The sequence below is a fragment of the Petaurus breviceps genome, unplaced genomic scaffold, assembly GCF_028583685.1.
Source record: "Petaurus breviceps papuanus isolate PSGF00001 unplaced genomic scaffold, PetGlider_PUasm1.0 99, whole genome shotgun sequence".
Classification (NCBI taxonomy): Eukaryota; Metazoa; Chordata; class Mammalia; order Diprotodontia; family Petauridae; genus Petaurus; species Petaurus breviceps.
In genome coordinates this window covers 3,335,378-3,347,183 of record NW_027187465.1, presented here as the reverse complement: position 1 = coordinate 3,347,183, position 11,806 = coordinate 3,335,378, and the positions used below count along the sequence as shown (strand labels likewise).

Below are 11,806 nucleotides of genomic sequence, written 5' to 3'. Positions count from 1 at the left end.
CCAGTCCTAATATTCCTTGCTCTAAAGGCCCAATCAGCCCTGACATCCCCTGTTCTGAGACCCTTCCCAGCCCTGACAGTCCCTGATCTAAGGACCCCTACACTTCTCTCCCACTCTGACACAGGGATTTGATAAAGCAGCAAGGAGAGAGTTGGAATTAGGACCCTTGCTCACACTCGGGGGTGTGTTTGGAGGCAGGCTGAGGATAAGATCCCACAATCAATCAATCAACAAACATTTATTCTGTGCCTGCAGGGTCCAAGGATCTGGAGAGAAGGACTCAGCTGGGAGGGAAAACATATACATATGAGAAGATAACGAGCCATACAAGGCAATATACGGTGAGACACTGGATCAGAGTTTGGACGTGTGTGTGGAGAGAGACACGCAAGTATTTCAGACTAAATATAGAAGGCAGTGGGATTGCAGCTGGGCCTTGAAGGATAGGGAGGGTTGAGAAAGGCAAACCAAAAGAAAAATAAGGGAAAAAGAACACGGATGACTAGAGGGACAGTTTGCCCCCTCATCCTAGGTGGCGTGACCAACCAGGGTGGCCCTGAGCCTGCTGCTGCTGCTGCTCCCTTCTGGTAATCCCCTGACCCAGGAAGACCTGAGTTCAAATCCTGTCTCAGAGGCTTACTAACTGTATGACTCTGGCCAAGTCACTGAACTGGTCTGCTTCAGTTTCCTTCATCTGAAAAATGGACATTTATATATGATCCCAGGATTGTTGTGAGCTTCGAATGAGATATATGAAAAGCGCTTTGCAAGCCTTAATTTGCTAGAGAAAGGCTATCACTAATACGATTGATTATATTATACAATATTAATATATAAAATATATAATATTAATTTTATTATTATTATTACCACGATATCTCTCAGCAAGGAGGCCTTGGGGAGTAGCCAGGAGCATGACCATGGAGTAAAGAAGCCAGTTCCTTCCTCATGGACTTGCCTTTGGGGTTTCCAGGGTGGGGAAGGGTCATTTTGATTATGGGGATCCTGCCAAATTGGGAGGATGGGGAGGTGGACAGTGTCTGCCGGTCAGATCTGCCTCGATAGGCCCTGGACCTGGAGAATTTGGTGTGAATGAGCTCCAGGGAGGTCCGATTTCTGCCCTTCTTCCTTCATGACCACTTGGGGGAGATGTCAGAGAAGAACCATAAGTACTTAGCTCTAGAACCAATGGGGACCCCTGAGACCTTTTTAATCCAACCCCCTCCTTTTTCAAAGGAGGAAACTGAGGCCCAGAGAGGGCAAGGTATAGAAAAAGGCCCCGAATTTGGAATCAGAGGGCTTGGTAGACTGCAGAGGCATAGCGGAGAGAATGCTGGGCTTGGAGTGGGCAAGATCTGGGTTTAAATCCGCCCTCTAACACTTCCTAGCAGTGTGGTCCTTGGTAAATCACTTAATCTCTATGTGCCTCGGTTTCCTCCTCTGTAGAATCAGGCTAGATGGCCTCTGCTGGCTTTTCCAGCCCTAAATCTCAGATGCTTTAAACCTCTCTACTTCAGTTTCCCCCTCTGAGGTTCCTGCCAGCTCTAGCTCCGGGGTCCAGTGACGTGGGCTCAGTTCCCAGCTCTGCTACTTATTGAGACCGACAAGAAACGTGTCTCAGTTTACTTGACTGCCACAGGCCTGGGGTTCGAGGAGGGATCCTGCAGGTCCAGGTCCGGAGCCTGTGAACAGCGCCCAGGTCCGTCTCAGCTCTTGACGTGCCAAGACTAAAAGGTCGAGGAGCAGGGCACCGGGCTCCGTACCTCCTCAAGCCTCAGTTTCCTCCAATGTAAAAGAGGAGGATGGGGGGGTGTGAACGTTCCTTCCAGCCCCGAACGCCCTCAGCGCTTCTCCTCTCCGCTCTCCCCGGGCAGCTCAGGCTCCGCCCCCTCTCTGGGCACGGCGGGGGTCCCCCCAGCCTGTGCCATCCCCCACCCCCAGGCCTGGGAGTCGGCCGCCCCTCGCAGCTCCCCTTCCGGGTTGGGGCGGCCCCGGCGGCGCTGGGGGGCGGGGGTGGGCAGTGCCGAGGGGGCCGTCCCCCTGGCCCGTCCCCTCCCCCCGGAGCTGCCCGCCCCCTCCGGGCTCCGGGGGGCTGGGAAGATGAAATCGGGCCACGTCCGGGGGAGAGGAAGGGGCTGAGGCAGCGAGCGAGGCAGGGAGCCAGGCAGGCGGCGGAGGGAGGCTGGGCAGGAGGGCTGCGGGGCCGCGGCGGCCGGAGGAGGGCTCGCTCCTGCATCCCGCGCCCCGGATGCCCCCCGCGCGGGCAGCAGCAGCAGCGGCCGCGGGCACGGGCACCATGAGGAGTGGGCGGCATCAGCCTGCCTCGGGGGCAGCCGCCCGGGGCTGGGCACTGCTTTGCCTCTGCGCCCTGCTCCCCGGGGGCTACGGCACCTCTTGGAGCTTCGGGGGAGCCGCCCAGTTCTCCCGCCGCAGGTAAAGCCCGCCCCCACCCTTTCCTTCCCCACTCTCCCCACTCTCCCAGGGCTGGAGCTGGAGCGTGAGAACGGAAGGGACCCCGGGCAGGGAGAGGAGGAGGCTGGGCAGAGCCCCCCCCCCTTGAAAAAAACAACGGGATCCTGACCAGTGTGGGGGGCTCTCAAAGTGGGGATTATCCCACCTCCCAAAAAAATCCAGTCACCAGACTGAGACTTGTGGCTGGATTAAGAGATTCCCCAGCCTTACTTTCTGCCCCTCCCCCAGCTAAATGGGGAGGAAATGAACGCTCCAGCAGTGATGGGGTTAAAGGGACCCTACTTGTCACTCAAGCCTCTGCACACCCCCAGACTCCCCCTGTACGTTCGAATGGTGGGACTGAGAGATGGGAATTGGATGGGTGTCTTAGGGAGGTGATATCCCCCATCCAGAGATGCAGACAGACGCCCAGTAGGGGCTCAGGGGCCAGAAGAGGAAGGCCCCGAAATGGGTCAGTTCCCTTGGAAGTGGAAGGCTAGAGGGGCTGGTGGGGCCCCTGCTCCAACTGTCCAGCTGCTCCCCTGCATCGTGGGAAATGTCTGGTGGTGACCTGCCCTCGAGGCCACCTCCCCTGGGTCCTATCTGCTCCCTCCTCCCCTTGCAAGGCCCCCGGACCTTCCCTTAGTGCCCTCCTCCCCCGGGATTTGCTATTATTTTAAACCTTGGACAGAGGGATTTCTTCCCCAAAGATGTGGAAACAGGACCTGAGGTCATAGGTCATAAGAGCTTAGCCAGGACCTCAGAGATTTCTAACCCATCTCTCCCCCCCACACACACTCCCTGTTTCTTCAGTTGAGGAGACAGGCTGGGACAGGGGCCATGCCCAAGATCCAACATTGGCAGAGGCTGGAACCAAAACCCATTCCTCCTGACTCCCCTCCCCTCCTTTCTAGTCAGGACTGTGAGCCACCTGGGAGGAGGGAAAGGATGGGAGACCCTCTGTGCTTCCTGGGAAAGGGGGGGATAGATTAAGAGCCTTCCCTGACTAACTAGAATCATGCCCGCTCTCCCTAGCCCCTGCTTTCTTTTCCTTTGGGCAGGGGAGCAGGAAAGCATCCTTGAACCCGGCCTGTATTTCTGGGCTGCCCACCTGGGCTCCAGTTGCCATCCCTGATTTGACCAGGATTATAGATTTAGAAACAGAAGAGACAATTAGAGGCCTCTCATTTTAGACAGGGGGAAACTCCCTCCCAGAGAAGTTGCTTGATTTGCCCAGCGTTCCACCAGACGTTCATGAGCGGGATTTGAACATGAGTCCCCTGACTCCCAATCCAGGGTACTGACCATTGCACGGTACAGCCTCTCAGTGCACATCTGCACTTTTAAATACATTGTGTGAAAGTGTTAAAAAGAAATTACTAACATGTCCTGCCATCCTGGGAGCCTCTCTGATTCGATGGGCTGAAGCTTGGTCATGAGGCGTTCTCTTTACTGTAAGAAACCCAATGGGGGGGGGGGGCAGCTAGGTGGCGCAGTGAATAGAGCACCAGCCCTGGAGTCAGGAGGACCTGAGTTCAAATGTGACCTCAGACACTCAATACTTGCTAGCCGTGTGACCTTGGGCAAGTCACTTAACCCCAACTGCCCTGCCTTCCTCCCTCCAAAAAGCAAAAAAAAAAAAAAAAAAAAAAAACCAATGAGTCAGCCTGGGTTGGAGACTGGAAATGATGAATGTACGTGGACAAGGGCAGCATGGAGTAGTGACTAGGAGGCTTGGAGTCACAAAGAACTGGCTTCTGGGACACTGACTTTGAGACCCTAAGGTTATGAAGTGTCGGTCTCCTTGGGTAGAGGGAGTTTCCTGCCTCTACCAGGGCAGTCACAAGGTTAGTCCCCATCCTACCACCCCAAAAACAGCATGGTACATACTAATGACTCCAGTAAAATGCTTATGGAATGAAGTATAGTCCTACCCCTGCTTGGATGACCCCAGGAAAGTCCCTTCCCATCTCCCAGCCTCAGTTTCCTTTTTTGTAAAACGGTTGGACTTGATGAGATCCAAGGTTTCTCTCAGTCAGTTCTAAATGAGCATGGGACTAAGCCTGGGTTCTCAGAGGTTGGGCAGAGTGAGAGAGGATGAAACAGTAGAAAGAAGCTGGCTAGTTAGAGGACCAGGCCTCTGATGAATCCATATGACCTTGGGCAAGCCCCTCCACCTCCCTCATACTCAGTTTCCTCATCTGTAAAATAAAGAGGTTGAATTTGCTAGCCTTCGATGTCCTGCCGGATCTGGTTCTGGGACTTTACTATGGGGAGAGGCAAAGAACGGCATTAAATATGCAATGAGCAGGGACGCTGGGACAAAAGCAGCTTCCACAAGTCTGAGTCGGGAGGCCCGGGGACCTTTTTGATAGGAGAGATCTCTAAGCACCCCAGATGACTCCTAGGAACTGCACTTTTCCCATGCTGACAGTGGGTCTGAGTGGGGAGGTGAGACCAGTTGACCCCCAAACTCAAAGCCCTCTCTCTGGGTCCTTGGGGAGCCAGGTGACCCTCAGCCTCTCAGGCCCCCTGGGAGCTGGGATGTTGTAGAATCTTTGTGGGCCAGGAGTCCAACTTGGAAGGAAGTTGGAAGGAAGCCCTCCCCAGAGCCTGGCTTCTGGGGATATTTTAGCTGAAAGGGACCTTAGCGATGATAGGGTCTAAACCTCTCATCAACAGATGAGGAAACTGAGGCTTGGGTGGCAGAGCCAGGATTTGAATCTGGGCCTTTTGGATGACAGAGCCAGGACTCTTTCCATGGAGGCCAGCTTGATCTCAGAAGAGGCCACTAGACTAAAGTCTCTGAGATGTAGTTAGAGCTTATCAGAGCTGGGACCACTTTGCATGTCTTTTGACCCAACTTCTGTGCTCCTCTCCCCAGTGAGAGGCCCGGCCGCTCCTTCCTGGCCCTATGGCCCAGAAAGATAATCTCTCAGCCGTGTCTGGCCGGGCTCCTTTATCTCTCACCTGCTCTTTCCTCTCAAGGGGCCCCTCACAGCCACCTAGACAATGAGACTGACCCTCCTCCCAGCTTTTTCATCCCCTAGTCAAAGAGTTCAGCCCTGGCCCTCCCACCCCCCACAGATTCTATTCTCTTCTCCTTTACAAAGAAGGCCTTTCCCTTACGAGCAGACAGGGGCCCACTCCTCAAGATCTGTTAGAGACAGAGGGGGATAGGGAGGAGGAAGGAGTGATCATGGGAAGGCAAAGGGTGCATAGGACAGAGCCCATGTGGCGTGAGGGGGCCATAAGGCCTCCTTCTAGGAGGCTGAGAACATGTACAATGGTCACACTTCAGAGCTGGAAAGGGCATCAAGGTCGTCTCATTCCACCTTCTCTTTTCACAGAGGATCAGACTGTGGCCAAGTGGAGGGAAATGAATCGGCCAAGGTCATACAACAATAGATAGATGTGTTCCTCAACTCAGAACCAAGACTCAGCTCCAGACAGTGGATTTATAAATAAATGCTGAAAGGGACTTTTGAGATTATCTAGTCTTTACCGATAGACTGAGGCCCACAGCCATAACATGATTCAAATGATTTCCAGTGGAGTCAGAGGAACAGCATTCAAATCCTGACTCTGATGCTTCCTAATGTGTGACCCTGGGCAAATCACATACTGCCTGAGTTCCCTCAGTTCTAAAATGATATGATGGCCTGTAAGGTCTCCAGTCACTGAGGCTATGATTCCAAATGTTTGTTTGTTTGTTTGTTTTTAAACTGCATCTCACGGCCTCTCAGCTTCCAGAGTCCTTTTCTCATAATAGCCTGTGCGTCAGGGAGTGGAAACATTACCCCCATTTTATAGATGGGGAAGCCCAACACCAGTCATGAGAGACAGAGCTGTAAGAGACCCTAGAAATCAGTGAGTCCAATCCCTTCATTTGGGGCTTGGAACAGTCTCTCTGAACATATCTGGGGGACATAACAGTGGGTGGCAGGAGGTAATTAGCCACCCCACTGTCCAGTTTAGGGGAATGGTTTTGTGGGGGTCAAGCTGCCCACCTGGAGCCAGGCAGTTCGAGGCTACTGGACCCATTTCTTAACTACCCCTGAGTCACTTTGGTCTTTGACTAAAGAAATGGACCCAGAATCAGACTTGAGTTTACACCTTATTTCTGACATTGACATTGGGCTAATGACTTAACTTCTCCTGCCCTCAGTTTCCTCCACTGTAAAATGGGGTCCTACCTACCCACTGAGCTGGTAGGAGGCTAAAATGAAATAAAGCTGTTAAAAATATCAGCTATTTTATTTTACATGTGGGGAAACTGAGGCTTGGGGGGATGATTTGGCCAAGGTCACACAGTGGAAGGGGGAGGTTTTGAACTCAGGTCTCCTGAGTTCCTGCTCAGTGCTCTTTTCTCTCTGGGATGAGAATAGCACCGGCCCCCTGGGCTGTTGTGAGGATCTGGTGAGACAGTAATTGGTAACCTCTTAGCGGAGTGCCTGGAATGTGCCGGCAAGCCAAGAGAAACCTTGGCTATTATTGTTCTCATTGTGTTCAGTCTCTGTCACTGCCTCTCAGTCAGCTTCCTTTTCTGGAGAAAAGCTTGAATTTCAGTCATTCACTGTCAGAGGCTGGCATTCCCAGGCTGGCACGCTCCGAGGAATGGCCCATCATCCCCTTCTTCCTCCTCCAGACAAACTGCCTAGGGCCCTCATGTCTAAGTGGAAAGAGAAGCACGGGGTCCTCACCTCCACCTCCCCCCATCTTCCGGCCCCTCCCACGCCCATCCAGGGCCCCGAGATAAGGGGCACAAAAGAAGCTTTGTCCGAGGGGAGGGGAAGCCTGGGAGCAGCTCCAGCAGCCCAGAGGGGCTGTGCCCCCTGCCCCAGGAGTATGCCGGGAATGTGAGAACCATAACGGTAGGTCCCAGCCCCCTGAGAGTGCCAGGTCCCCTGTGGGCAGAAGCAGAATGAATGCCAGTGGGAGGTGAGAAGCCGAGAAGCTGCTCCCTCCCTGCCCACGACCCCTGTGAGCTTGACCCAGTGCAGCCCACTCATGCCTCTGAAGGACTTTCTACATTAGCCTAGGCAGAAATGGATATGGAGGGAACTTCAGAAGCCAGCCCATCCAACTTGTACCCTAAAGGTATCTGTACCATGAGGTGGGGGACAAGTGGGCATCCCACTTCTGCTTGGAGGCCTCCAAGGAGGAAGAACCTGTGGCCTCTGGAGGCAGCCTGGCCCCCTTTGGGACAAGCTCTCATTGTTAGTGAGTTTTCCCCTAGATGTCAAGGCTAAACCTGCCTCTCCCACTTCAGCCCATTACTGGGACCCGAGTCCAGAAAAAGGCTCATCCTTCTTCCATGTGACAGCTCTACAAAGAATTGGAAAGAGCCAATGTTTCCCCCCCTCCCCCAAATCTTCTCTCCTCCAGGCTAAAGGATCCTTTACCAGAGGGACATCCTAGTGTGCTGAGGTGGAAATTAGGGGTTTGGAGTAAGAGAATATGTTCAGAGTCCACCTTTATACACCTGAGTGACTTTGGGAATGTCATTTCCCTTCCCTGGGCCTCAGTTTCCCCATATGTAAAATGAGGGAGTTTGACTGTTTGACCTCTGAGGTCCCTTCCACCATTAAAATGTGATTCCTTGATGTCTTCCCTAAAATGTGGCTCCCCTTCCTGACTGCAGAACTCCAGGGGTGGTCTGCCCAGAGGAGAGGACCAGCCCTCTCACCTTCCTCTCCCAGGACACTCTCCCCATGCACCCAGGAACACACTAAGCTTTTGGACTGTCACTTGTGAGCTATGGATCCTCACGGAAACCTTTGAGGGGGGGAAGGGGGATCAGCCCCATTTGAGAGGTGAGGAACGCTGAAGATCAGGGAGGGCACTTTGCCCAGCCTCGGTGGGGCATTTTAGGTCTCCTGACATCACCCACCTCAGCAAGTGGGGAATCTTCATTCTTCCCTGGGGGCCTCTGGGGACTGGGTAAGGAGGCAGGCCTGGGGAGAGGTCTCCCTCTGCTACCCAGCACATTGTTGCCATCTGGGACCCTGGCAGTGGTCAGGACCTGAGGATCCAGCCTGTGACTCTACTCCAGAGCACTTTCTGAGCTGCCCTCTGATCTGGCAACCTCTGACTCCAAATTAGCCTAGAATAGCAGAAAAATGGAACCTGGACTTTCTGTGTCTTCCCAGCTGTGTGATCTTAAGCAAATTCCTCACCCTCTCTGGGCCTGTGTTCTGCTCTGTAAAATAAGGGTTTGGACTAGGCGACTTCTCAGGCCTGTTCTGCCTCTAAATCTTACCGTCTGTCAGTGGGCAGGGTGGGTTTGTTCCCATTCCCCCAACTTTGCTCTCGGCTTCTTCATCCCTCGTCTCTTTCTCATAATGGGTTTTGGCCCCCAGCCCCGTTGGCTGCCTCCCCCTGCTCTTAGCTCATATCAATGTTCCAGATCTCAGCCCTGGGCCAGGCCTCTGTTGGGATCCCATTCCCAAGGGTCCCAGGAGAGACAGGTCTTCTCTTGCCAAAATCCCATGTGCCACTCATTCCAGGGGAGGCGGGCAGGAGACCTGCCAGGTGGCACGTGGATACCAGGCCAACTGGTCCTTCCAGTCTTATCAGCCACCATAACTAGCCTCTGGTATATGAGCTGGAGCTGAGGCCCTGAGAAAGGGGCTGAGATTGGCTCTGCCACCCTCATCTGGCCCAATCCTGGTCCCCCTCTGCCTCATTGCAAAAGAACCTTCCTCCCTCCTCCCCCCTCCAAGGGGGCTCTATGCCCTGGCCCGTCCCCAAAGGCTTGTACTGTGTTCATAGGGCAGTTCAACTCAGCAAGGCTCTCTGAGACACTACCTCACTTGGAGTCCCTTACCCCACCCCCCTGCCAGCCCCGGCTCAAGGGAGCCATGGGTGATGCCAAGGTGCCCAGATCTGGGCCAGTGGGATGGTCATCTCTAACCCACTGAGATCAAAAGATTAGGGGCGAGACCAAGCTCAGCTCCCCACCTCTGAGTGAGAAGCAGATGCTGTTCCATGGGCAGGATGTCTAGGAACATCTGGGGCCCACCCACTGCCACCACTCTGACCTCAGCACATCTGTTCATATCAGCTGTCTGCTTTCAAGGCAGGGTGCAGAGGGGAGAGGGATTCTTTCCCCAGACCCTCACATGGGGGGGGGGTGCTGATAGCTCACAGGGAGGAAGGGGCTTCATAATCTGGCTCTAAAACCTTGGCCAGGCATTTCCCTTAGCCTCTCTAGGCCTCAGTTTCCCCATATGTAAAATGAAGGGGTAGGATGTGCTGGTCCTCTGAGGTCCCTTCCAACCCTAAACCTATGAACTTAGGAGCATCTGGTCCGGGGGCTCAACCTGTTTTAGGTCAGAGACCCCTCTAGCAGCCTGCTGCTAGGCACCCCTTCTTCTAAAAAGTTTCCAAGGCCAGAAACAAATACCTTGGCCCCAACACTTCCTGGAAGGGAAGTTAGATGCCACCAGGCACCAACCTGGGGATGTCGGTGGCCTGTGCTCTATGCTGGGCTCTCTCCGGGGGATGAACTAACATGGTTTCCCTAGGTGCCTAAGGCATCAGGTGGGGTCTAATAGGGAGGAAACAGCCCTGGCTCTGGAGACAGACCTCCCTGGGCCTCAGTTTCCCCCTCTGTAAAATGGGGAGGTTGGGCTTGCTGGTCCTTGAGGCCCCTCCTAGGTCTAAACCTTGGACCCTAAGCATAAAAGGAGTTCCTGCACCGCAGAAGCTTACAGTCTAGTTGGGGAACTAATGCTGTTGATTATTCACTTCAGGCCCTGTGCTAAGTGCTGGGGATACAGAGTCAAAAATGAAATATTGCCCATCTGCAGGGGAGAAATGCCAGGAACACGTAGGACTAAATACAATTATCTACCAAGTGATGCACAAAATGTACAAAATACTACTATCCATTAAGTAATGGGGCAGCTAGGTGGCGCCATAATGGATTGAGCTCTGGGCCTAGAGTCAGGAAGACCTGAGTTCAAATCTGGCCTCAGTCACTTACTAGCTGTATGATCCTGGGCAAGTCACTTAACCCAATTTGCCTCAGTTTCCTCATCTGTGTTTTCTCAACTCTAAAATGGGGGTAATAATAAACTGCGCAGGATTGTGGTGAGGATCAGATGAGATAACATCTGTGAAGAGCTGAGCTTCCTTCCTTGGAGGTCTCTCCTAGTGTCTGGGATCCTTATCTGCCCTTGCGGTTTATCGTACATGACTTGCCATCTCCCATCTCCATGCCTTTGTCCTGCCTGTGTCTCCCCACCAAAGCCTGGAATGCCATCCCTCATGTCCAACTCTCATAATCCCTGGTTTCCTTCAGGACTCAACTCAAGTGCTGCCTGCCTCAGTGAATGAATGAATGAACGAATGGACAACTATTTGCTAAGTACTTTTTATGTGCCCTGAGCCCTCTGCTAAGGCCTGGGGACACCAACACAAAAAGCAGACAGCCCTTAACTACATGAAGCCTACGCCTCAGGCCCTTCTTGGCCCCCATCCCCTTTGTGTGGATTGTGCGTCTTGTTTTACCTGATAGAGTGTAAGCTTCTTGAGGGCAGGCACTGGCTCAGGGGGGGCTTTGTATTCCCAGTGCCTACTGCTTAGCACATTGCTTGGTACATAGTACAAATTTAATAAACACTCGTTGATTGACTACTTGGTTCAGGAGAAGACAACGTTTGCATAGCTGAATTCCAGTGCCCATAAGGGTGGTAGTACAAAGACTGTAGTACAAGTGGGGAAACTGAGGCCCTGGTGACCTCCATCCCCCAGCTGGTAAATGGCAGAAAAGAGGTTTGAGCTAGATCCCTCGTGGCCCCTCTGATACTCCCAGTGGAGCTGTTGTGTTATCCTGGGTGAAACCACTGGAATCAGGGTAGCATGGAAATGGAAGTCACGAGACCCGAGTTCAAATCCAATCTCTGATCCTTCCTCTCTGTGCAGGACCTTGAACAAATGTTTGAAGCTGTTCAGTCCTTAGGTTCCTCCTCTGTGAAATGAAGGGGGTGAGTTAGACCAGCTGAGGCCCCCCCCAGCTCAGGATCTAGGAGGCTCGAGGGCTCCCCACCCCCACCCAGCCCAGAGCAAGGCCTCCAGGAGGTGGGTGTCTTGGAAATCTCTGGCCAACGGGCCAGACTATGCTCTGGTCCCAAAGAGCAGATCTCAAAGAAATCCTGGCTCACCAGAAACAAACAAGGAAGCCACAGGCCTGGGCCGCACATTGGGTATGATTTTAATTACAGAAGATAAGATGGGAGAAATGTTTTCTCCTCCCCTCTGGTAAAGAGAGAACATGCCACAGTGGAAATTCTGAATAGATGCACACACCCACTGAGCCAGCTGCTGGGGACCCAGGAAGAGAGAGCAT

The 11,806-nt window shown here is 53.3% G+C and overlaps 1 protein-coding gene across 4 annotated transcripts in view; it reads left to right on the top strand.

Moving 5' to 3' along the window:
• Positions 1 to 2,108: 2,108 nt before the first annotated feature.
• Positions 2,109 to 11,806, top strand: part of EMID1 (EMI domain containing 1) — a 58,718-nt gene continuing 49,020 nt past the window's right edge. For 3 of the 4 annotated variants that reach the window (XM_069081614.1, XM_069081612.1, XM_069081613.1), the window contains exon 1: positions 2,109 to 2,433. In XM_069081614.1, the coding sequence (XP_068937715.1) occupies positions 2,249 to 2,433 (185 nt within the window). In that variant the 5' untranslated portion in view covers positions 2,109 to 2,248. The remainder of the gene's footprint in view (positions 2,434 to 11,806) is intronic. The other variant, XM_069081611.1, reaches the window with a different exon arrangement.